The following is a 26,491-nucleotide window of genomic DNA, read 5'->3' on the forward strand; positions in this document are numbered from 1 at the left end:
ATCTTCTTATTCACAGTATCAAAAAGTAAAAATACATACGATATTTTACATAAAAACAACATAATATTAAACTTGTGATGGCATAATTTTAATCACAAATATAGGGAAAAGAGGAATGTTTCTTATTGCTCTGTATTCTTCGAAACTTGATTAGGTTATTTTTATCATTTGGTGTGTGCTTGATTTAATGTATTTTATTTTTCTCATTTCTAAAATAGTATATTATCTCGTTGCTATTAACTTAAAAAAAAAAATAGCAACAAAAAAATTTCTTATTGCTATTTAAAAAAAGCTAAAAAAAGAAGAATACAGAACAATAAGAAATATTATTGATTGATTTATTAACTTAAAAAAAAATAGCAACAAAAAAATTGTTAGTAACTTATACTATGGTTACAGTTATCTTTATATATTTAATACTTTCCCTCTCAGTTTTGTCAAATATCGGATTATTCAAAAATTGTTTATATATATATATATATATATATATATATATATATATATATATATATATATATATATATATATATATATATATATATATATATATATATATATATATTATTTATGGAGTTTAAAATCTTATTAGTTGTTTTTTATCAGTTATATTCTTATGTATTTTTTAATATTTAAATAGTTTACACATGCATTTATAGAAAAGGAAAAAATTGTAAAATTGTTCTATTGAAATGAAAAATCACTATATTTATTGGTTCATCGAAATTACTGATAAAAGATAAATATAGATATATTACACTCTCAAATCATATTAAAATTTTTATATTATTTATTTCAAATATTTAATTAAAATTATTTAAAAAAAAAAACAAGTACATCGCTTATTTTCAAATGAATTTAGAAAAAGATGAGAAATAAAAAAGAGAAAAAACAAAGATAAATAATTTTTTAAAAAATTTGTAAAAATAACGGTCAATTTTTAAAAATGTAATAAATAATTATATTTTAAAGAGTAAAATTGATATTTTAGAATATAGATACAAAATAAGAATCTTTTTATATATTGTTATAAATATATATAATAAAAAATAAAAAAAATTGTGTTTAAACTTATTAAATTAACATTTTATATCTATATTATAACGTAGTTTATATATCGTTATAGACATGAATAATAAAAAATAAAAAGTTTGTGTTTAAACTTATTAAATTAACGTTTTATATCTATATTATAACTCACTTTACTTAAATTTTTTTAAACGATAAATTTTGCATATACTGATATGTTATCTTGAGTTTTTTTTTATATATTTAAAATTTTAAAAAATAATTGAACTCAAAATAAAAAAACATATTTTCAATGAATAATGAAGAGATAACAAATTATTATTTATTTTTTTGGGACAGCAGCAGCGGATAGTAGGATTGAGATGAGATATACTTTCATGAATTCATTCCCACCACTCACCTCCGTTTTTCATTCTGCAAAGACAAAACCAACACCTAACCTAATCTGTCATAGTACACATGCTTAATCACCTTATTAAAAAGGGACATATTTTAAAATGTTTTTATTTTCGATTAAAAATATTAATAATAAATGAGATTGATTTGTTTTAAAAAAATGAGTGAGGGACAGAGGTGTATTAAAGGGCCAATGAAAGAAGGTTACGTTGCAGTAATGCATTTGTAATGAATTTGGAATTTCTCTTATCGAGTGAGAATCTCAGTGAGACAGTGTTCTACATGTACGTACGGCCTACACTCACTGACACCACCTACATCATCATGCATCCACATGCCCAAATCACTTCACTCTCTCTACTCTCTCTCTCCTCTTCTTGGAAAAGAAAACTCCTTCTGCACTCCAACCCTACCTTCCTCTGTCATTTTCATTTTTAACTTCTTATTAATCTCAATACTCACTGTTTTTTCTTTATCTTACTAATGCACTGTTCATCAACTTTAACTTACCACTGCTAGCTACATACCATAATAACTTGGATCATATATGCTCTAATTAGAAAGCCTCATGTAGGATATCGGTACTTGAACTCTGCTTTGTCCTAAAAAACTTGCTTCGCTCTAACATACGCCATATCCAGACCTCACTTAAGTTGAGCGAGTGATGGAAGCTGTTTACAGGTTGAAACCCCTTTTGCCTTGTGTTGAGGATGTGGTTAGAGTTGCTACTACTTCTGATATGCGTCTAGGAACAACAACACCTAATTGCTACCTGCAGCTAGAAGCACCTGAACCCGACGTAACCGAGTCAGATATGACGGATCGGATGGTCAAGATCCAGATCGCCAATCACCCTCTTTATCCAGATTTACTCTCTGCATATATAGAATGCCGAAAGGTACTCTTTCTTACGCCTAACTATAACGACAAAACAACCAAATTTATGTACACTCACTCTAAATGCTAATTCTTTTGAAAGGTCGGAGCGCCGCCGGAACTGGCGTGTCTTCTTGAAGAAATAGGCCGAGAAAGCCACCGCATGAATGCCCGCCGAGAGAAAGGGGACGGTCCTGAACTTGACCAGTTCATGGTATGTTTTAAATTTTTTCTTTTGATGTATTTGTTTTGCTTGGTTTCCAAATTCAGTGGAGGGAAAGTCGAGAGATTGAAAGAAAATTTGTGACAGTTTATTTATTTTGGTTAAATTTCTGGAAATCGTTCTTATTTTTCCTAAAGATGGATATATATATATATATATATATATATATATATATATATGGATACATGCACACATGCATTACCGAGGAGTTTTTGTGGTATCTTTGAATGAATGTTTGAATTGTTGATGTTGTTGTTAATTACCTGAAAGGAAATGTACTGCGAAGTGCTTCATAGATACAAGGAGGAGTTGTCCAGGCCCTTCAATGAAGCTACTTTGTTCTTGGGAAACATGGAATCACAACTAAGCAACCTTTGTAATAATGGAACACTGATGAAGTCAACCGATAACAACCGCTCCGGTAAATACCCCATTCATTCTCATGCTTATTAATTATTCCTTTCTGCTGTGGTGTGTGAGTGTGACTACTGAGTCATGGATGAAACTCTAATTCTCGAAAACTAACAAAGAGCTAGAACAGTTTTTTTCTTTTTCTGGGTCTAGAATTAAGTAGTCTAGTGTATAAATTGTGTTAACTTTCTTTGTTCGAAGTTGTTATAATTTATTATTCTGAAGTCTGAAGTCTGAACATAGATGGTCCCTTTTTGTACGTTAAAGATAGAGTTGATTCAGAAATGTTTAATTTGAACACATCCACTCCCCGCTCCTACTGCTAATTCAGAAATGTTAATACTTGATCTCACGAAAGAAGACAAGTTCCATTTTTGCAACGGTAAAATCTGATGATGAATGATGTGATTTAAAGAGATATAAGAAAGAAAAATAATAGTGTTATAAAAGTGTGATCTGAATAGTATATTTATTATTGCTTTTGGAAGACAACGGTGCAGTTATTCAAGGCATTCCATAATTCACAGCTACCAATCTATAGATGGTTTGCATGTCTATAAATTTATTTATATACAGACTTATATAAATTATTTTTTAACTTTTACCTTTAATCTGTATATAATCTAATTAATTTTAATTTAATAGAAAAAATATTTTATTTTATTTAGATATTCTTACAGAGGAATGATTATCTACTATTACTTTTTGAATGAAATAAGTTTTTCAAATTATAAATATTTTACTAGAATTAAAAATTTCCATATTTACGTGAATATTTTGTGGGCTTATATGTAATTCACAGAAAATGTTTCACAAAAATCTGGAAATTCTAGCTAGTAGTATTTGTTTCATAAAGTGAGAAAAGTATTTAATCTCACTGAAATTTTATAAAACTGAAATTTCAAGGTCATTAAATTTTTAAGGAATTTTTCACTATAAGTGGTCGTGAATATTATAAAGTCATTCCGGGGTGTTGCATATCATAGGATCTTAATCCATAATTTGTTATTAGCATCTGAAATAGGAAACTCCAAAAGACTCAAAATATAAGGGTGATATTTAACCTTTGAAAAGAAATATTTTGAGAATCAGGAGGTGTTATTGATCTCATTTGGGATGAGATGTTCAAAAAAAGGCCGGGAAAGAAAAAGAGAAGAAAAATGTGAAAAAGACAATAAAAATTAGTAAAAGAGAAAAAAAAAACATATTTCTTTTTGGATTTTTTTTTCATATTTTAAGGGAAAAAATAAAAAAAAATTTATTCGCAAGTTAAAACTTGTGCATGAATCATTCTGTAAAAGCTTTTTCATGTAACTTTTGTACTTATTTTTAACGTGTATAAACTAAGTTTAGTGTAGAACGAAACCTATATTTTCTGTAAAAAAGTTGAGAAGAAACTTGTCCAAACTTGGTCGTTATAGGTTATGTTATATTCCGCATGTTGTAACATAATCAAACAATCTCCACATAAATATGTTTGATTCTGCAATGAAATAAAAAAACGTTCTTTCTGAGCACTTTCTCTTCCGTCCATACCATTTGGTTGTTTCCTTCCCTCTTTACTACGTACCTTGCTATGTTACAAACACATTAGACCGAGAGATAAGAGATCTTGTGGGTTAAATGAAAGCTTTGTTGAAGAAGCAAAGTTTAAAACGAGATGAGGAAAGTTGCTAACATTAACGATACGTTAAATGAACTATTTTTTAGGGTATTACCCAAGTGGAGTTGTATTCTAGCGAAGGAGAGTGAGTCCTAAGAAAGCATATAATGAGAGTCTATAATTGAAAACGTATATTCAGAACCATTTAGTCCTGTGCCATGAATTGAAGAAGTGGCCAAGGGAGAAAAAAAGGTTAAAGCCTTACTTTAGCATTTAATAATAATAGGGTTTGTCCGTACACGGTATGTTCTCTTATCCAATAATTGTATGTATTGTGAATCAGAAAGCTCATTTTAATTTAATTTAATTTGTGAGATGAAGTAGGTGGCGGGGCATCAGAGGAAGAATTAAGTTGTGGAGAGATGGAAGAAGTTGAAGATCATATATCTTCTTTAAGTTGCCCAGGTGATCAAAATCTGAAAGAGATGCTCCTTCGCAAATACAGTGGCCATTTTAGCGGTTTGAGAAAGGAGTTTCTGAAACGAAGAAAAAAGGGTAAGCTACCAAAGGATGCAAAGATGGCACTCATGGACTGGTGGAACACCCATCATCGATGGCCATATCCTACGGTAATTGCAACCATCTTTACCTTCAATGACTCTAAATTTATGTGTTCTTCACCCAATTGTTAATCTTCATTAGCCTTTTCTTATCTTTTATCATAAATTAGCACTTATGGGTGTGTGGTGGGATCCTACACTTTAGTTTTAATGATACGCTTGCTTCAGAAAATGGTGATGGAATGATTTTGGAGAATTTGATAGTAGCCTTTTTCAGTACTTGTTCATCTGAACCATGTCTCTGTCACTTACTTTTACTTACCTAACTCTACAACATGCATGAAATTTTATCTATCGGTCGTGTGCACATGCGAAGTCACTTGTCCGTAATTGAGCAAGCAGAGGTACTATTTTAAAAATAATAGTTCATTTACTTGTTTGGTTCCTGTACCTCATCACATTTAGAAATTTCTTGTTTCAGTCCTTACACTTACCCTTTTGAACTTGTTCTAGTTTCTACACATCATCGTGTTAATCTGATTTGGTTTCCACAATTTTGGACGGCAGTGGCTAAAACAGATTGAAAGTGCTTGTGGAGAGACTAAAGGTTCCCTAGGAAAAATAACGCTTATACTCTATTTTTATAATAGAAAGAACAATTAGTTTCTATTTTGATGAACTTCATGTAGGTATAAGGTATATGAATTGTTCATGTGGGTATAAGGTATATGAATTGTTTGAAAGTGTAATGAGTGAATGATGCAGGAGGAGGAGAAAGTGAAGTTATCAGAAGTGACTGGACTGGATCAAAAGCAGATAAATAATTGGTTCATCAATCAGAGAAAACGGCATTGGAAACCAACTGAGGACATGCGATTCGCCGTCATGGATGGGTTAAGTGGCGGTGCTGGAGGAGCCATGTTCTTTTAGTTCTGCAATTTGCATGTGTTCTTCAACCATCCCACTTCACAATGTGCTAAATTTTGGACTTTGAACTTCTGTTTATCGAGTATACGTTTACATAATGTCAGTGTAATGCGTCATTGTTGTCCAGCATTCTGGAGTTGTTCTTTTTTTTATGGCAATGTGGTGCTGAAGAAAATATGACTATTAATTCTTATGTATGTATGAATGACGATAAATATTATACTACAGAAATGCTATTCTTCATTGAAGTTGGTAGGTCTAAGTTTTACAGTGTAGCACAAACCAGTTCTTAAAAGGAGAAATTATTACTTCCTAATTCTGAACTACAATTTCGGGTATGATCTGAACTAATAATTCCTATACATGTAGACAATTCGTCATCTCATTGACATCTCACAGATTGTCCCATAACATGACACCACGTTAAAGAAAAGAGTAAAAATTATTCATTTTTAAATCCCATTTCAAAAAGTATTTAACTGTAGTGAAAAGAAGAAGGTTTATTTGAGTTTACAATACTTGGGTTAGAATTTGATTAGATTTTTCCCACAATGGAGGTTTCTTTCTGCACCCCATATTTTTCTTCCAACTTTTTCAAAATGTCACAATTAACCTCCAAAATGTGCGCAGCAAACTCCTCCCTCACCATGGAATCTGGAAAAATCTAGAATCAGATTTGTGAATTTTGGAAAATTGAAACCAGATTTTGAAATCTGGTTTAAGAAAATTCAAAACCGGATTTTGAAATCCAAAATATTTAAAACAGATTCCGTTCATATCCAGGACCATGTATTAAAGCCCTTTCCCAAAATTTTGGAACTGTTTTTGTTGGCTTTTAAAAAGCGAGGCGCAAGCCCAATCTAATAACCACGTTTACAATCATGTTTTGCACCTCCGTTTTAAAAATTATGATCATTTCTTCCTGCACCTCCATTAAATTTTAATCTCCATTCTACCTCTCAAGTAAATTACATTAAAAACCCTAACCTTTCTTCCTTTTTCTCCCATCTCCAAATCACCATTACCTCCCCTATCTCCAAATCACAATTTTCGGGTTCAGTTGTTAAATTGATCTTAGTTAGAAAATAGGTAGATAGAAGAATATATTTATAAGTTGTTTTAAAATGTATTTATAACGAATAAGAGTATTTAGTGAATTTATTATTATCGTTAATATATCTGAACAAGTATTGAATATAAGTTGTTTTAAAATGAATGGAGTATTTTTTTTTTTTTTATCAATTCACCCTGAGGAATTGTGGTAACTTCTCCACGTGCAAAATAATCTGGTATTAAAAATTGTTACATTACTAAATTATTTGAAGAAAGTTTTTCCTAAGTGTGTAATCTCTTAGAATTAATGATTGTCCACTTGTTTTTATTTTTTTTAATCGCATGACAAAATAATTAACTAATAACAAAATTAAATTATTCCCGTAAATAAGTTCATTTCAGTAGTTCATGGACTATATATAGTTGACCAATACAAATTAATAAATTAGTTAAAATCTGAAAAGATAATTTTTAGAAACTAAATTCTTAAAATTAATGTTTTAGTTAAGCTATTTTTCTTAGGCGAGTTGATCAAAATTAACCATTTATGTTAGATGTGAACTTTTATAGAAAATTAGACAGAAATATATTTATATGTAACTGTATCTTTAGTTTTTTAGTTGATTATGAATTCTTCTTATTTAAAAGATAAAATATTTTAATACAAATTAAAATAAATATTATTACTTATGCAAGAAACATACGCCATTCTCCCGAGCCCAATTGAAACCCTAACTTGGTTGCTCTAATCCTAATTTACTTTAAATGTCTGGTATTACATGACCCGCATATTCTACACTACTTTGTACATATATCTTACATTAGAATTGACTCATGATTATGGTTTGAGCTTACTAAGAGTTAAGACCTAATCTTCTTATATTCTCGTAACCATAACTTTGTACCGTATCTTTCTCTCTATATATAATGGTGTCTATTAAATGACTTGTCATATAATTTCACACGGTAGAGTCACTTTATTTTCTTTTTCATGAAGACCTGCATTACTTGAATTTTTGTCTTTATACAATAACATATTCTTTGATTTACACGTTCATAACTGATTTGCACAAAACGATGAATATATATCTATCAGAGTGAATCAACACGTCTCTCTAAACGGAACAAAAGAACAAATCATCACAATGAATGAATAGAACTCTTTATTAAATAGAACAAAAACAACTCATTTGATTTAAATAAAACAGTACAACTATTTCACACATTGGCACAACCATGTCACTTGTCGTCAAAGGTTGACTATGTATATGTGAAGCAATGAAACATTAATAATAATTTTTAATCTTATATCTGAAGTTTTCACATTGCCATCACCTGGCTTGATTTTTGTTAAAAAGAGGCAAACTGAGAAAATATCAGCAAGATTCACCTGTGAAGTATATGGGCCAATATGAACAACTAAATTAGGGATCGTATATTCTAATTCTGCTAATTAATAGACCAAAGAGACAAAGAGGAAACAGTTACAAAAAGAACAACTTTCAGAATTGTCTTCTGATAAACCCATTAAAAGTTCTGTCTTTCCATTTAAGTGGACATCTTTTCATTATTGGTTGATTTTGCTTTCAATTAGCATTGACATCATAGATCATAATTAGAATAAGACTAATGGAGTAATCCGAGAGATTATGATTATATTCAAATTTATTGCAGTCACCCCACTCCCACCACAGAAAAAAGCATTAATTCGCATCTTAATTATGAATATATGCTTGGGTAATTAGTGATGAGGTACAGCGATGTGAAGATATATGCTTGTATATCGTTTACTTGCTTCAACTTTTGTGAGGTCAAAGACAAAGTGGTATCTCAACATGTCATCATCAGCATATGTAAGTATTAGACCAAAGACAAACATTGATTGATCAAGTAGGAAAAAGGCAGATAAGTAGGCATCCTTTAAAAGCAAAGTAATCTTTGATTTGAAAGCCAATATGTTTGCTAATATCAAAGAGAGGAATTTTGGAGAACTTCTCTTTTTCTGTGATTGCGATTCACTGGATAATGAAGTAACTCTGTGATATTCAGAAGACAAAAACAATTAGTTAAGAATCTTGTACAATTAAGCACCAATACAATTTAAAGTTACTAAACCAATTTTCAAACTAGTCAGGGACTGCGTACCAATTGTTTTGGAGTTATTTCAGCATATGTCACATATTTTCATGAAGAAAATGCTTGTATCTTAAAAACAACATTTTTCATGCTTTCAAGTAAAATACTCCTATTAGTTTACACATATTGCAATCAATTTTAAATGATTCAAATTTAAATTCACTATACTGTTTTGTGATGGAAATTTCATAAAGATTAGTCCAGGTCATATCAATTCTTACATCATGAATGGGAGAATCCAGAACAACATCAAATACTTGAAAAATGAACATATAATCCCAAGTTTGTCAAATTGTCACCACCTTCACTAGTTTCCATCATATTTTAAATCAAACTAACATTAATTGTATGTTTAATGCCAGTTCATCCCATCTATACATCAAGAGAGAAAGTTTTCTGCTTGAATGCCTTGAACAGTTATAAGAATAGTTATTTAGACGCCCTCTAAACAACTATTCTTGCAGTTCAATCTCTTTTTAATGTGACTCAGATTAAACTAAATATACATTTCAAACTCACCAGCAGATTCAACATCAACTAAAGTTTAAAACAGACCAAGACTAACCCCAAGCGAAGCAGCTCTTGTAGCAATTCCATGACCATCCTTTGATATATATCAATGCATGCCGTTACATACGCATGTTGGTTTTCCTTAATTAGAAGATGGAGATGAGCAAAAAATAGTAGAGGAAACCGTAAACATAGGATGGTAGCATGCATTTCGTTATATGTGGCTCGGTCGAGGAAGATAAGATCTAAAACTAAAACACAGAATCTCTTTCATATAATTTATTGCAAATTGAAGAACAACAATATGTAAAACACTTAAGTTTTTTGGTGGATGAGATACAAAAGAGTCGGACATAAGTGGGGATATTAATAAGTAAGTAACTTAGTTGCTATACCACATGACCCAATAATCTTGATCTTAAGCGCGTAGGACAAGGAACAGATAAAAGACGAAAGGAAATTAGTTGGTTGACTAGAGTTGTTCCTCAATGGCCAATTCCTCGATGATGTTGCCATGGTTGAGGGGGTTGAAGGCTTGAATCTCGGAGCATTTGTTGGGAAGGATCTTGGAGGCAAGGCCTTGGTCAAGCGAGTGCATAGGGAGAGGATATTTACGTGCTATGACAACCGAGTTGATGACCTCGTCGGTGGGGTGGAACACGGTGAGGACCTCAAAGCCTCGGAGATCGCAAGGCTCGACGACAGGGTAGAGAAAAGCCCTTGCCCCATGAGCGCTCCTGAGCATGAGAAATGCGCCAGGGTTCATGTGCTTGGCCAAGTGATCGATGATGCGGTTTTTGCCCTCCTTGTCCATGCCCACAAGTGCTGCTAAGTAGACAACCTCGTACTCCTTCAAAGCGTTGGACACATCTAATATGTCACTGGTGTGGAAAAGCATGCGGTTGGACAAGTCAGGGTGAGAGGAGACCAAGCGCATGGCGTTGGAATTGGCTAGAGGGTCCATGTCGTAGTTGTGAAATGTGGTGGAAGGTAGGTGGTTGGACGCCAACACGATCGAGGTGAGAGGGAGGGGTCCAGAACCGACGAAGGCGATTTTGGTGGGGACATGGGTGCAGTGTTGGGTGAGGATGGTGAACTCAAGGAGACCGAGTTTGAGGTAGTTAGAATAATAAGGAAAAATATGAAGGTTTTGGAGAGGGTTGTCGTATGAGCCTAGGAGGGTTGAGTAGTGGGTCTCTAAATGGCCTTCGGCTTCACCACAGAGTTTTATAAGATGAGATCTAATCTCTTGCACGTTTTTGTTTAGGTTTGTGACATCTATTGGGCTGGGGGGTATGCATGTGAGGACGAGTTGGGTGAAAAGCATGTCGACATTTTTGCAAGGTTTCAGACTCTCGAGGCTCGAGATTTGTTGATAGAGCCCGCACACTTTTTCAATCAGCAACTCTTCCTCGCAAACCATGTCGACACTATGAGGTTATGGCCACACTCGGTCTCCCGATAATAATAGATAACACAACAAGCACACCCTTTGCAAAACCTCAATGCAGTGATCATATTTAAGCCCAACCGTGGGGTCCACACTCTTCGCCCTTTGGAATTCCCTTGCTTTTTTATTCCTCTGCTCCATCATTTTTCTTAACATTATCATTCCCATTCTATAGGTCTTGTAAACATTAATTCCTATCTTTTATAAAATATGCCTGTAATATTTAATCATCTGTAAAAATGCCTTCCTAGTTTTCTTCAGTTTTTTTATTAACTATTTTGTAATTTTTGTTTATATCTATAAACACTTCAGTTGAAACTGGAACAAGTTCTAAGGATCTTATGATGAAATTAATTGGAGCTCTTTTTACTCGGATTCACACACCTAACGTGTCTTATCTATATTTCAATAATAAGGCAGTGCCGCAGCAACTTATACCGTTCTTGATGTTTCCTATAATTAAGAGGATAGGCCAAAAAATAGAGAAGATATGCGAAACAAAATATTTAAATCAAATGCAACGATGCTGTTTTGAACCTTTCCATACCGCAAAAGGGATGGGGTATAATGACAAAATTGCAATATGCATTTTCTAAACTAAATTTTAAGACAACTCTATAACTTCATAAATTTGTATGTTCACTCAAGAAAATGTAGATAAGACTAAAAGATAACATTAACAATATAAAGAAATAGAAATAACACACTGTTGTATTTAGTTATGTCAAATCTCAAAGGTTCCATGTCCAAAACTTAAAATAAAATAAAATAAAAACAGACAAGGAAATAGTTTAGAATTCAGTAAGCAGTAAACAATTTTTGAAAGCATTTGACATTTGTTAAGTAGATTTATAGTTTATTTTGTCATCCTTCAGAATTATGTCATGATTGTGAGGACTATTAAACAACTTTTTGTATGCAGACATTTTCTTTTATCAGTAAAAAAAAATTAATTTTACTTACTATAAATAAATAACATATATGTGTGTTAATATGACTAAAAAAAAAAAAAAGTATGGGTAGGGTATGGAGAGGTACAGTTTTGATGTGTGACTCGGCCTTTGATTCCAAAATGTTTTGATTTCACACTGTCACTTGCATTTTGGTTCATTACAAAGAATCCATCCCCTTATATTAAAGTTTGACTACATGTACGGTTGTCATTATAATTATAAACACTAAAAATTATATTATTTTTCTCTATAATAAATAATATTGGTCTCTATCATTGTTGATAGGTAACATAAAAGAAAGAATTAATATTTTTTTATGAATTGTGGTAGTAAACTCTGTCTATATCTTTTAATGGTCTGTTAAATTTAAAAAAATGTCAAAGATAATCTTGAATACTTTAAAAGTTGATTTTTTGATGGTGATAACTTCCATCTATAGGGACAAAAATTGTCAGATATAGCAACTATCATAGAGTTCTAACTCTTCCCATTCGATGATTGCTATTTAAAAGCTTTTGGAAGAGTTTTTGTTTCATATGCAAGTGATTGCGTCTTCATGACAAGACATTTTCAATACATTTCTACAATCATCTTGAGTTAAGTTGTACAAAAGAGGACTATTGGCTGCCTGAGGTAACTGATACTTACCAGCACCGTATATTTTAACAATAAAAAGTAATACACATATTATATATACAAGCTACGAATATAATAATATAATTTTATTAAGTTAATATATAAAATAAATTTATATTTATTAAAAATAAGTAAAATAAATAGAAAAATTAATTATTAATGAATAGAAAATAATAATAAGATAAACAGTTTTATAAAAAATTAGCGTAAAAACAGACACTGTCGCACTTGTGTGTACGCATTTTTTAAATATGCGTGATATTATAATATTATAATATTATTAAGTTAATATATAAACTAAAATTATATTTATTAAAAATAAAATGACATATATCAGAACAGGTGAAAGAATAACCATTGATAAATAAATAAGAAGAGAAGAAGCAAAAATAGCCGATTTTATAAAAAATTTGTAAAAATAACGGTCAATGTTTAAAAATTTAATAAATTATTATATTTAAAGGGTAAAATTGGTATTTTGAAATGTGGACACAAAAAAAGAATCCCATTTATATATTATTATAGATAGATCAAAATAACCGTTAATTTTAAAAAATTTAATAAATAATTATATCATAAAGAGTAGAATTGACATTATAAATTGTGGACACAAAAGAGGGAATCCTCTTTATATATTGTTATAAATAATAACCGTCAAAATTATTATTCTTAATAAAGATATTATAATTAAACTCAGTAATAAATTTATATTTCTTTTTGAGAGAATAATTTGTCAGAAAAATTTTTAAGACTTCAAACTTAATTAAGTCTTAAAAATATATATCGGTTAAAAGAATTTAAAATCTTGAGTAGTGTATGCAAGTTGTTGTTAAACATTCAAATTTTTTCAAGGAAAAGAAGTTGACCAAATTTCAAATATTCTAAGAGAATATTGTACCATGAAAGAGCTCCCTTGTATTGATTCACAAAAATCATGATATCTTATTGAAGAGTTAATATAGAGGTTCAGATTTTAGGGCAATCCATAATGTGAAAAATACTTCAAACCTTAGTTTAATTACTTTTCATTATAATTTGTGCAGCCAATTCATTAAAAGTTATTTTTGCATGATTTTTAAAACAATTAATATAAAAATTAAAAGTTATCATGCATAATAATGCAAGATATTTATATTCTTTTCACCTTTTTACCTGTCTTTAATTTTGCCATATTCCTATAGAATGTCTCCATCTTTTAGCTTGATGACTTTATACTATTAAATTTCTGGCCTTTTCAGTTTATCGTGTGATAATCGAATTTTGTGTCTTCTTTTATTTGTTGGACACGTGTTTTAATTGCTGAAGTTTTCTTTTTACTTGATCACTTGATTTGATTCATATGAGATGTGTTCAGATAAATAGTTTAATCTGAATTCAGAGGGCCTTAAGTGAACACTAAGGTTTTTAAGATTAAAATGTTATAAAATTATAAAGTTATAAATTATTTTTATAAGATCCCTGATTAAGCTCTTATAAATATTATCTTACCAATTAGTTGTAGTTTGATTCTATTCAACTTGCACTTCCCCGAATTCTTTCCGAATTGGTTGTAATTTGAATCATTGATATGTTCCCAAGTAGCTAATCGAATTTATTCCATTTCAGAAACCTTGTTTCGAGTTTATTTGTCTGACCTTTAAGATTTGTAGGGTTAATTGACCCATACCCTCATTTTGTAATAAGAAGTATTCGTGTAATACCAACAGAGTTTTATCCGTCAGAAAATAGCTGTCGAAAATAATTAATTTTCTTATAATGCATGTCATAAATTGAATATTATTATAAAAATAAATAAATAAACCTAAAAGCACCTATTTCATTACTTATTTTTTTTCTTCATTTGTGGTCAGTTTTTTTGCCACAGTATTCTACACAGAAAATGTCTTTACAGACGCTGTAAGGACACAGTATGGGCACTAACAAAAATATATGAATCTGATCATGTTGGCATTATGATGCAAAGATATATATTAATATATTAATTTATCGTAATCTGGATTCCTTCTCTTTTCCCCCTCCATTTGAATGGTGCGAATGAGACGTTTTCATTCCCTTTATTTCGTGCAAGCAATTTTCATTAATAACGCTTTGCCTTGTACGGTTGAAGATTAATTTCTCTCATATCGGCTTCCTTACACGAAATAAACAAATGCTGTTTTCTGTTTTACTTTAAACAATGAATGACGCAACACTTTTCAAATGAAATAATTAAAATCCACCTTCTGAGTTATTGGAGAATTAGCATTCATGGCTTCATGCATGCATCATGATGCATCATGGTGATATTATTCCCCAACCGTCCATGGGTGAGAAATTGAAAAGAGAAGGAAGTGGCTCCTCAAATATAGACATCAGAGTTTGAGAATGTGCATAAGTGAGAGAGATATGAAGGAAAAAGCTACTTTTGTTGAAAATGTTATGGCTGCCAAATTGGCCACTTCCACTATGAAATAGCAGTAACACTGTAACGGCACCAAATGCGATTACTCGACGCTGAAACCAAATGGGAATAGTGCAAATGCTTTTGTTTGTTCTTTTTTAGTGTGATTGGCGAGTTGAGGTAGCTTTCGGTTCGTTAAAATAATGGTAGGCATGTTGGTGGGGAATCAACAAAGTCAAATATACTTCATTATTTGTTTTATATACACAGATGTGTGGCAGCCACAAGAAAGCGTGTGCCAGAAGGAGCCACGTATTCTCCCAATCCCGAATACTACTTCTGCTTGCTTCATTCATTCCTTTCATCACGCAACCTCTCACGAACCAAACACAACAAATAAAACGTACAGGTTTCAAATTCAGTAAAACGTAATTCAATCTTAAAAAAATAGGGTGAGATTTGCAACTGGTTACATATTTTAAATTAATCATATCTTTAATTAATTTGTTTAACTTAACATTAATAGGATAAGTGTAAGTCTATGTCTCACATTGACCAGAAATGAGAAAGTAGAACATCATATAAGGATCAAGGCTCATAAACTCATTGCTTTAAGGTTTTGGGTTGAGAGCGGTGTTAATGTCCTTATGTGATTGAGCTTAGGTTTCATTGGTATTGTATCTCTCCAGTAATATCCTTCTGTAAAACCTAACAAGTGGTAATAAATATTAAGTAATTAATAACGTCATAGTTCTAAAGTCAAAGATTAAGCTACAGGGAGATATAGAATTTTTTTATGAAATTTTATGGTTTGAATATTTTGCATGTATGAACCCATGAAGGTGCATGCACTGTAGCCATAGAGTGGTAGGGAGAAGCGGATGCACGTTGGATGAAGGAGGGAAGCTTTGAACTGGTGGGGATTTGTTTTCAAGGCCTTTCAAGACTCTTTCAACCCACTCATTCTTTGTTCATTAAATTTAATGTTGTAGTAGCAGAGTGATTTCGAAATCAGTATTGTGACGTTGACCAGGGAATGAATATTATTCACACAAAAATTTATTTAAATACATGTTTGCATAATTGAAAGTAACTTAGTTGGTAATTTATTATCTTTAAATAAACAAAAATAATTTCAGACAATAATAATTTATACTAGTTTATAATTAAGAACGCAAAATATCTTCAATTTTAAAATAATGAATATTAGAATTAGTATATATATATATATATATATATATATATATATATATTTGTAAGTTTATATTCTTTTTATATATTTGTAGATAATTATTTTTTCTTGATTGTTTAAGCTTAATCACACCGCTTGAACGTTATTATTTATCACTCAATTTTTTTTAACAAGTCTGGAATTTGAAAACAATTTTCCAAACAATTTTATCTTGTTAATAATACTCAACAATTTATTTGAGTATTTCTTAATTATCTCATACTCTTAGATCTTTTATATCTCAAATTTTGTACAGGAACAAGTTTTTCTTTTTCATCAAGAATGTGCATATTACTTTAACATTAACTTAAATAAGCTTTTTCCGACTTAAATATATAATGGCTTGAACAAGGAGAATTATCATTATGTTTTTTTAATTGATTTTCCGTTTATCAATGCAATTGGACTTCTCTAGTGCTTCACAATGGGATTTGTAGCCCAAACTTCGTTTGGTCGTACGAGTGACCATTTATCAAGAAGATGAAAGAATACGAGTTCTATCATTTCTTAACATTTTAAAAGATAAATTATCTACCCTTAAGAATCTTTATATTCAATGTTAAGAAATCTGGTGGAAGGTTGACTAAGAAGATAGAAGGGAGAAGCAATGGCATGCAATATAGAGGAAATACATTTTATAAAGTGAAACATGTGCACAACATGTTCGACAATTGGTCCTGCTTTGTACAGTGCTATTTTTTCTTGTTGAATTCTGCATGTTTTGAAACATAACACTGGATCATAGACGTTGAAGAAAATCCAATTTATAATCAAAATTGTTGCAAACTTACGACTTTCATTTCACCTGTTTCTTCATAATTAATGTTGTTGTTGGTTAGTTAGCTGAAGCTACTTAAACTTTTGTTTCTAGAGTTGAAGAGAATTCAACAAGAATTGCACTCCATTAACGATATCATATAGCATTAGCCCTACTTTACCTCCAAACCAACTACCCATGTGACTTCCGACAAGGTAACCAAGTCTCCCAAGTTTTCGCTCCCCAAGGAATCCTCCAGCATAAGTTCCAATCAAAGTGCCACTTCCCCTACACAACCCCTCTGCGAAAGTACCACCATAGTACACGGATTCAAAGAAATCCCATCCTGAAGAGATGATAGGACCCAGTGTGTGTTTGGTGTTACGAGAAGCCAATTTTGCTGCCTTTTCACCTTCTTTCTTGGCATATTTCACAGAAGCACTTTTTGACAATCCCTTCTTCATAACATCAACAAATGCAGATTGAGTTGCACCTTGGCGTGCTTCTTCAACACGAGCAGCTCTGATATTGTAAAAGTACAGCTTTGCACTTTCCTTCACAGTACATGCTAACGTTCCAGAAGTCATGTCAAAGCAATTTAATATTGTAAACTTCCCGCTATGGGACGATGCATTCTCACCAACAAGTTGTCTGAATTGTTTAGCTAAAACAAAGGAGCACCCAGATATTAGTAAGAAGCGATCTTGCAGTGGAACAATAGTGAGCAATACAAGATCCCAGACAATTGGTTAAGAAATTTTTATCAGTAAAAACAATATTTATCAGTAAAAACTTTCTTCAATTTTCAAAAATAACACATATTATTAAAATATAACTTTGATCAGTATAGAATTCTGATTATAAACTCTTAGTACTTCATAATCCATATTTGTAAGAAAAACTAATAATGCAAACTCTCCCAGATTGAGATCGTGCCAGATGCAAGATTACGAGTAATATAAAGGGATCCGAATTTTTTTACTGTTTTCGTTCCTTTATTTTCTACACGATCAAACAAGGTAGAGATGCAATAAATCATTGATGTCTGCTACATATTTGAATCTCATTGATGTCTGTGACATTTTTTAATCCCATTGTGTCTGTGACATTTTTTAATCACATTGATGTCCATAATTAGATAACATCAATGTCAAATGCTTCAGACATAGAAGAAAAGGAAAATCGATTGTAGTCACATAAACAGAATACATAGAATAGGAAATATAAAGATACGGTACCTGTGACGCTAAAAGCAACGATGACAGTCACAATGGTTAGAAATCGAACTTTCTTCTTCTGGAAAGCCTTCCGGATAGCCATGGCATGGCAGTAACAGAAAACGAAATGTAACGAATTATTTTGAAATTACTATGAAGTATAAACAACAATAAATTAAAGAGGCCTTCAAATCATCAAAGCTTCCAAGAGAGGAAAAATCTTAACAATAGATTCTTGTTTTAAGGTTCAGGTAAATTATTGCTAGCAAGAGAAAAAACAATTGCGGAAGTGCACAAGGTTAATCATAACGGGTTCTCCAATCGGCCCAATTATACTGTTTAAAATGGGCTTGTATTAGGTCCAATCTTAATTATTAGGACTAACATTAATGTAAAATAAAATGCACTAAACAACATGTTCTATTTAATGGGGTGTGTACATCGTTTATTTAATAATAAAATAATACTAAATTAAAATTTTCCGTTTAATTATATTAACCTTACATTTATCCTTATGTTTTAACTTTTTTTCTATCACTATATCATTAAAATTATTTCATTTTTAGCCTAAAATTTTATTTTATTTTAAATTTTTTATTGAATGTCACCAACATATTATATTATCTTCTAGATGTAAACCTTCCTCCTTTACATTCAAACAATTCAACTTCCTTAATGTAGCACCCATACCACAGGATATAGTGATAGTAATATCTAAGAGCGCAGGATTAACCAAAAAGTTATTGCAACATAAAATCTCGAAACATCGGAGAGAACGAAAAAGAATACCGTAGGAATTATGTTACAAATTTGTCGAAAATAACTTCCTCTAACTGAGATTAAATAAACAAAAGGTATTTGTCGTTAACCCGGTTAGACCAACAGTGTGGCAAGAGAAAAACCCATTCTGGTCAAAAAAAATCATACTATATTCCCAGGAGTTAAAAAGAATGCAAATCTCACGTACCTTCTGCTAGTGTCATGTGTAAATAAATGAATCTTAAAAAGTACAATAATAATGGTTACTGCATCAAAGGTCATTGGGAAGTTATTCCGACTCTCAAGCCAAATAATATCATGCTTTTAGCTTCATACTTCCAAATTCATAATTCAGTGATATGCATTTGTCACGGCAAGTATACCATAGGAAGCCAAATATGCTTCCTTACATTCTGAGATAAACCTTGATGAGGAACAACAGTCACCGAAAGGACAGAGGACTTAACCTCAGACTCTGAAAATGCACAAGCATGCACCCATTTCGGCACTGAGTATGAAAATGCTGCCATAGCTGAGAATTTGATTGATTTAAGCATCATTATTTTTATCCAAAGAAGATGATAGATAGCTCAAGATGAATCCGTCTAGATCGCCCTCAAGGACAGAGTCAGGATCTGAAACCTCATAGTTAGTTCTAAGATCTTTCACCATACGGTAAGGCTGCATCATACATAATATAATATTAGTTACTATTATAATTAAGGTAGATTGCCTAGATCATGACAGACTGCTAAAAAGATGAGAAGGGCGAGACATGTACAATCTGCAACCTACATGGAGAACATAACTACGAATCTGACTGCCCCACGTTATGTCAGTGAGAGACTGCGTATGTTGTGCATTCAATTGTGCCTGGCGTGCCATCTCTAGTTGGTCTAACCTTGACTGAAGCACAGCCATGGCTGAAGCTTTATTCTGATGCTGCGATCTGTTTTCAAATAATACCCAAAATCAAAACCTAAGAACACAACACAATCAATGCATGGATATGAGCACAAATTTCTTACCTTTCATTCTGACAAGTTGCAGTAACTCCTGTGGGAATATGAACTATTCTTACAGCACTCTCAGTTGTGTTAACATGCTGGCCACCAGCACCACCAGCCCGAAACCTTTCAATTCGAAGATCAGATTCATTAATCTGCACATGGGTAGATCCATCACCTAGGATTGGAATCACTGCCACAGCAGCAAATGAAGTATGTCGTCGCTTATTGCTGTCAAAAGGTGATATGCGCACCAGCCTGTGCACTCCTATTTCTGCTTTGGCATATCCAAATGCAAACTCACCATCTACTTTAATGGTAGCCCGCTGAAAAAGCAAGTAGACCTATATGTTCAGAAACTAGCAGTTTCCTTCAATAGAATATATAACATAAGGGAATAAATGTCAGAGGCAAAATATATGTTGAACTAGAGGCTACAAATGGAAATGGATTCCTATTGGTAATTATTGGGAATAATCCAAGTATGAGTTAAAAAAGAAAAAAAGAAAACCATCAGTTGCTTGAAGTCTAAATGCTATGCAAATTAAGCAACATAGAACATGACAGTTGAAAATCAGAAACAATAGTCACATTAGAGGGAGGTGGCCATGGGTCATGCATGCAAGACTTTTGTGGAAAATAGCAAAATAATTGTAAAGTAAATAATTCTGAAGATGGTATGAAGAAGAACCTTGATTCCTGCAATCTCACCAGGCATTTCATCCATTAGAGTTACTTTATATCCACGCCGCTGTGCCCATGACTTATACATTTGCATGACCATTGATGCCCAGTCCATGCTCTCCGTACCCCCAGCCCCAGCTTGAACCTATATTAATTATATAATAGTAAGCTTCAAAAGGCACACGCATACACACCCTCAGCTCAAGTTCACTTCTTTATGATGAAGCATAAGGGAAAAAATGTTAAGAATCTAGGATATGTTCTAGTGCAGCATATCAACATCATGTTCTTAGACCTAGATTGATGGCTTGGGCATGAATAATGATAAAAACAGCAACGCAGTAACAGAACATTTTAATTCTATGACAGCAACCTCAATGTAACAAGAACAAGAATCTTGCTCCCCTGCAAGCAACGCCTCTAGCTCTTTCCCTTTTGCATCTCTTCTCATGTTAACCAACACTTTCAATGATTCCTGAAAAGAGAAATACTCAATGCATGAATATCTAAATCTGCATGTACTAGTAAGAAATGATCAATCTAACTCTTCTCAACAAACCTTGAAAGAGAATAAACTAGTTTTCAACATCAATATATGTTTCTTACAAATTAGATCTACCACATAAGACGTTGAGCCCTATAGATTTTCAGACATTGCAGTATGCTGTTAAACAATACAGTATCTACTTAAGTTTTCTTTCTCGAGACAATAAATTACCAAGTCCTCACCGGCTTAAACTTTTAGTTGTTTTATTTTCCTCATCACCACTCTACTTTGCACACCAAATCAAAGGAACACAGGTCAGATTATTAAGCATCACACCCTTTTGTATAAGACTATTACAAAAAAAAAAAGGCGAATACATGCCTAGGATAAGATGAAGCGAGTCCCCACCGATTCCAAATCCGCATCATTCTCTTCGCGGGCAAGCTTTATCATGTCAATATGCTCAAGTAATTCTTGTTCCAATGCATTTACTTCTTTCATTTTCCCCAGGAGCGAACCATGCTCTCGGCTTATTTTACCTGCGCGCACCGGATCATCCCAAAGGTCCTCCTTACCCAGCTGGAATGATAACATGTCCAACCTCACCTTCAATTTTTCCCACTGCCACCACAACACACATGATCAAGTTCTAACAACCAAAGATAAAAAATTGGGAAACAGAACAATCACATTAATGCCACTAAAACAAAGACCAATCAATAATAATTAGTACACAACTACTTGATAAGTTACTAACCAGTGATCAAACAAAAGCATGTTTAATTTAGGAGAAAACAGGGTATTTACCTGCAAGCGGCGTTTGATCAAGTTAATAGATTGAGCTATAGCGGTGGCATGACTCTTCCAATCGCCTTCGTTTTCGTCCAGAATGTTCCAATTATTGGCCAGAATTTGTTGGACCGTGAGCCCATCAGAGGTTGAGGGCTCAGAGGCGGCGGCATCAGAGACCCAGAAGCGAATTTGGAGAAGCGCGTTAGAGAAGCTGGAACTTGGGGTCGAATTTGAAGCGAAGCAAGGAGTGGGTTTTTGTGGAAGGGAATGTGATGATTGGCGACACCAAAACCAGCTTGAGGAAGCCAGAGTATGATGCGACTCGAACGAGTTTCCGACGTGTTTGTGCAGAAACAGAGACAAGGCCTTAGTCCTAAAGGATTTTCGTAGTAAAGATGACATGTTGTAGCCCTTGTGTATGACAAAACAATGCAAACAGCGAAACTAACAAGTCTATGAGGAGAAGAGACGAAACAGAACCCCACCTTTCAGCTCTAGGACTCTACGAAGACGATGAAGATGCTAATGCCACAGCAACACAACTCTCTAACGGGCCTGGCCCGTTTAACACCTTTATTTATTTTCATTATTATGGGCCTACCATAGCGATTTATGTCAAGTAAGCCCAATTATTCGGAGTAAATGATTGTTGTTTACACTCATTCTTTTGTTGATATACCCATTTTTGTATTTCCAAAAAAAACTAAATATTCTTTTCAGAAACTAACATCAGGGATTATTTTAGGGAATAAATAACAATACCTTCTGAAAAGTAATCTGTTTTCACTTGTGAAAACTAATTATTTGCTCTCTTTTTCTCGTTACTGCAGTGGTTAATTTTTCGAAAAATTATAACATTTTAGTGATTATTTTTCAACAAATTTCAAAATGTGTTTAGTGCCTAAAACTCATTTCCTAGAAAATGAAATTTTTTATGATTTTGTTTTAAAAAATAAACCAAACGTCAACATATTTATAATGCCGTATTTTTAGAGCATATATATATATATATATATATATATATATATATATATATATATATATATATATATATATATATTTCTCACAAACTCTGCTCGTAAAATTGAGGTTACTTAAATACCTTTAACATTGTTGATAAAGAAAATACCATTAAACACTGAAAGGACAAGAACATGTACAGAATATAAAAGGTAGAGAATTTATGTATCTAACATATAAAAGATTACACATAAATAATGCATGAATTTTAAAATAAAATAAAAATAGTATTAATTGATACTACATGTGCTGGTTCTGTTTCAATTTATACATAGATATTCTTTTTTCCAAAACATCGGACAGGCACAAACTAACTAACTACCACTTTTAGTATTTAAAAATGAAAATATGAATGTAAAAAAGATAAATTTAAATAACATAAGAAAAATTATATATATATAAATTTATTATTTTGAGATTTTATATTAAAAATCATGTTAATCTTGCATTTAACTCATATAATACAAAGTTTAAACATAGATTCAAGTCTCATCAACTAGAGTAAGAAAATTATTAGATGAATTTCCTCAAAAGAATCATCATTTTGACGTCGGAAAATATTTTTCTTTTCAACTAAACTTTAAAATTAAGGGAAAAAAACAACACATCATTCCTTGAGAACATTCTTGACAAGAGATAAGTCGGCGGCATCGTTTTTGTGAGTAAAAATACCTAAAAAACGAGTTACTACTATGCTTATCCAAATTCTTGAGGTTATGTGACCAATTTTCTAGCTCAAACTACATCAGACTTGCATTCACCAATAGCACACGGATGGTCTGAATTTATCCAAATTGAGACTCTACGAGCTACGACAATCACAATTCTCTCAGATATTTTTGTCCCAGACTTAAAACCAAAGCCTTTACACGAAGCTTTAACATGAGCCACATGACAAGATCATACTCTAAAGGGAAAACTAACATCTTAGTCCCCAGCACCTGCATGTGGTTTTGGCTTCTTCACAATCAGAACTGGGCACTTCACGTTCTGGGAACAGTGATTGCTCACACTTCCCAGGACAGCCCTGAAATTCAGAAAAAGGAAACCTCAATTTATTATACTATTCAAACATCGCAGAGTGGTCATTAAAAGTCTCATTTATAATTTACCTAATTCGGAAACATAATTCTAAAATATACTCAATTTTTTGTCGGGAGAAAACTTAAGAGGCAAATTTTTGTTTTCTTGCAGTTTACCTCCTTATATCTCCATGGCTGTGGCAACCCATAACTAGCAAGTCAACATTCAACTTCCGAGACATCTCACAGATCACGTCCTTTGGGTCTCCACTCTCTATCTGTGTCTCCACCTTTACCTGTTCAGAAGACCCACACGCAAAACGAACAAGAATAACAAGAATTAGATCAAGAACTAACCAGAATAAGATATGTAATTATTGAATCCACTCTGAGAGGGAATGTCATACAGATCATTACAAAAGAAGGAAGCAACATACGTTTTCCAGATCTTTACACATTTTCTTGGATTTCTGTAACACGCAATCGGCCACAACTTTACTATACTTCTCTATGGTTGCGTTTACGTCCGGAGAAAACAAACACCCTGAAATTAGCGAACGCCACCGATTAATCCACCAAAACTGGAAAACAAGAAAAATATATAACAATCTTGATTGAGACGAACAAGACTAATATGAACAACAAAAATTTTCCTAAATAGAAGATAATTAGGTATTGATATCAAAACCTAATCAAACAAAAACAATATTTGGTGACAAATTATTGTAAAGGAAAAAATACCTGGAGTTTCAGGATCATCCATTATGCCTGTAGAATCCAAGGGGGCAAAAGCAGGTTGATGGGGCTTGACGTATAGAAGGATAAGGGTATCACTGGAATTCTGGAAAATTATGTTCTTGAGGCTCCAAGAAAGAGCATACATGCTCTCAGCGGTTTCGTCCACGGCCACCAGGACCCTACGTTCCTTTCTAGATTCTTCACTCATTTCAAACTTTCACCAACTCAAGAACAAAGGACAAACAAGTATCACTGACTCATTCACCACTGTATTGTGCTACCATAAGCTCTTTACTTATACTCCACACTAACCATTATTTATTACAAATCAATTATTGCTACTAATTTATATCTTTATAAAATTAATTCTTTAGTTTTTGCTTCTTTAAAATTTAAAACATTTTTTTTTAGGAAATTTATAAAATATTCGAATTTTTATTTTAATCGCTTTAAATATTTTTTATTTTTATATTTCCAAAATTTATAATCACCAATTTCAATCTTGGCATCAATTCAAGATTGTATTTTATATATTTTAAAACGAAAATAAAATAATTGCTGACACTGTGTACATAACATTAATAGACACAAATCTTAATTAACGAAATTTTTTATTTTTATTTTGAAAGACTAAAACAAAATAACCAAAGTAAAAACAAATTATTTACTAGTTAATAAAATCATATTTAAATAATTGTTATCTGGGCGAATTATTACTGTAACTTTGTTCTTTATGCGTAGAGTTTGGACATTATCCATTGAGAATCTGTTGGCGTAGTCAAAGTTTAGACTTCCGGTTTTCGTAATTTCATCCGGTGCGAGACACTCTTTGTCTTGTCTCTATATTTTTTAAAAATAATATTAGTTATAAAACAAGTGATTGGTTTGCATTTTATATATATATATATATATATATATATATATATATAATTATGAATAACTGATAATTGTGTTATACTCATAAAATGTTTTTTTAATTCTTAATTATAATTAAAAGTAAAATAATTTTGTATTGCATAAACTAAGACAAAAACTCCTCTTAATATTTTTTTATTGCATTAACAATTATCAAAGATAGCTAAGTATCCGTTACATATTTTATCTGTGTGTGAAGGATAATCGTAAACTAGTTTTGACATTCCTAATCATGTTATCTAGAAGTTAATATAAATGTATAAAGTAATTTAAAAGTGGTAATTTAATGTTGTATATGTTTAATGTTTATATAATTAAAGCTATTTACGAAGGATGGAGGTGAGCTAATGGATTTAGTGTACTTCGAGAATAATGTTAATCTTGAAAATAATAAGAAAACAGGAGGGGTTTTAAGTTTGGTAAACTTTGGAGTGTAAGTAGAAATTTAAGTATATCATATTCCATGTTAGTTCTTGTGCTTTATCTTTTTCAAAAATTTCTTTCTTCACCTCTCCTAGTCTCAAAGAAAGCAAAAAATTATCTTTCTACTCTTTTATTTGCGTTTTCTTCCACAAGCTAATTAAGAAAGGTAAGGCAATTATGTTGAAGCTTTGCCTTGGTCAATTATTCCTTTTTCCTTTTCTTTTTTTTTTGGATGGTCCTATGGTATACGATTTGGATTCTTTTTTGAGGAATTTGTAGTTTTTAAGTCTGATCTTGAA

General features: G+C 31.9%; 5 protein-coding genes across 6 annotated transcripts; 1 reads left to right on the forward strand and 4 right to left on the reverse strand.

The window, feature by feature from the left end:
* Nucleotides 1-1,799: 1,799 nt before the first annotated feature.
* On the forward strand, nt 1,800-6,284 carry LOC114195934 (homeobox protein knotted-1-like 1). Of its 2 annotated transcripts, none has more exons than XM_028086385.2 (5): nt 1,800-2,320; nt 2,402-2,512; nt 2,792-2,942; nt 4,917-5,164; nt 5,861-6,284. In XM_028086385.2, the coding sequence occupies exons 1-5, from the start codon at nt 2,087-2,089 to the stop codon at nt 6,023-6,025; spliced, it is 909 nt and encodes a 302-aa protein (XP_027942186.1). In that variant the 5' UTR covers nt 1,800-2,086; the 3' UTR covers nt 6,026-6,284. The 2 variants fall into 2 exon arrangements, with proteins under 2 accessions (XP_027942186.1, XP_027942194.1); XM_028086393.2 differs by having other exon boundaries at nt 1,806-2,320; nt 4,920-5,164.
* Nucleotides 6,285-9,967: 3,683 nt separating this feature from the next.
* NAS4 (nicotianamine synthase 4) lies at nt 9,968-11,227 on the reverse strand. Its single transcript, XM_028074422.2, has one exon. It carries the CDS (start codon nt 11,142-11,144, stop codon nt 10,194-10,196), a length of 951 nt encoding a protein of 316 aa, XP_027930223.2. The 5' UTR covers nt 11,145-11,227; the 3' UTR covers nt 9,968-10,193.
* A 5,812-nt stretch (nt 11,228-17,039) lies between these two features.
* LOC114188804 (uncharacterized) lies at nt 17,040-19,106 on the reverse strand. The gene is made up of 2 exons (XM_028077486.2): nt 18,367-19,106; nt 17,040-17,792 (listed from the first exon to the last, which is right to left on the reverse strand). The coding sequence occupies exons 1-2, from the start codon at nt 18,446-18,448 to the stop codon at nt 17,239-17,241; spliced, it is 636 nt and encodes a 211-aa protein (XP_027933287.2). The 5' UTR covers nt 18,449-19,106; the 3' UTR covers nt 17,040-17,238.
* Nucleotides 19,107-19,250: 144 nt separating this feature from the next.
* On the reverse strand, nt 19,251-22,978 carry LOC114191067 (Peptide chain release factor 2). Its single transcript, XM_028080260.2, has 7 exons — nt 22,090-22,978; nt 21,691-21,903; nt 21,169-21,270; nt 20,803-20,940; nt 20,133-20,437; nt 19,900-20,053; nt 19,251-19,785 (listed from the first exon to the last, which is right to left on the reverse strand). The coding sequence occupies exons 1-7, from the start codon at nt 22,474-22,476 to the stop codon at nt 19,654-19,656; spliced, it is 1,431 nt and encodes a 476-aa protein (XP_027936061.2). The 5' UTR covers nt 22,477-22,978; the 3' UTR covers nt 19,251-19,653.
* Nucleotides 22,979-23,636: 658 nt separating this feature from the next.
* LOC114176559 (universal stress protein A-like protein) lies at nt 23,637-25,144 on the reverse strand. The gene is made up of 4 exons (XM_028061637.2): nt 24,858-25,144; nt 24,554-24,660; nt 24,294-24,412; nt 23,637-24,121 (listed from the first exon to the last, which is right to left on the reverse strand). Exons 1-4 carry the CDS (start codon nt 25,060-25,062, stop codon nt 24,022-24,024), a joined length of 531 nt encoding a protein of 176 aa, XP_027917438.1. The 5' UTR covers nt 25,063-25,144; the 3' UTR covers nt 23,637-24,021.
* Nucleotides 25,145-26,491: the final 1,347 nt, after the last annotated feature.

Source organism: Vigna unguiculata, chromosome 1 (assembly GCF_037176805.1).
Source record: "Vigna unguiculata cultivar grain cowpea cultivar isolate G323 ecotype 2 chromosome 1, ASM3717680v1, whole genome shotgun sequence".
In the NCBI taxonomy this organism is placed as follows: domain Eukaryota; kingdom Viridiplantae; phylum Streptophyta; class Magnoliopsida; order Fabales; family Fabaceae; genus Vigna; species Vigna unguiculata.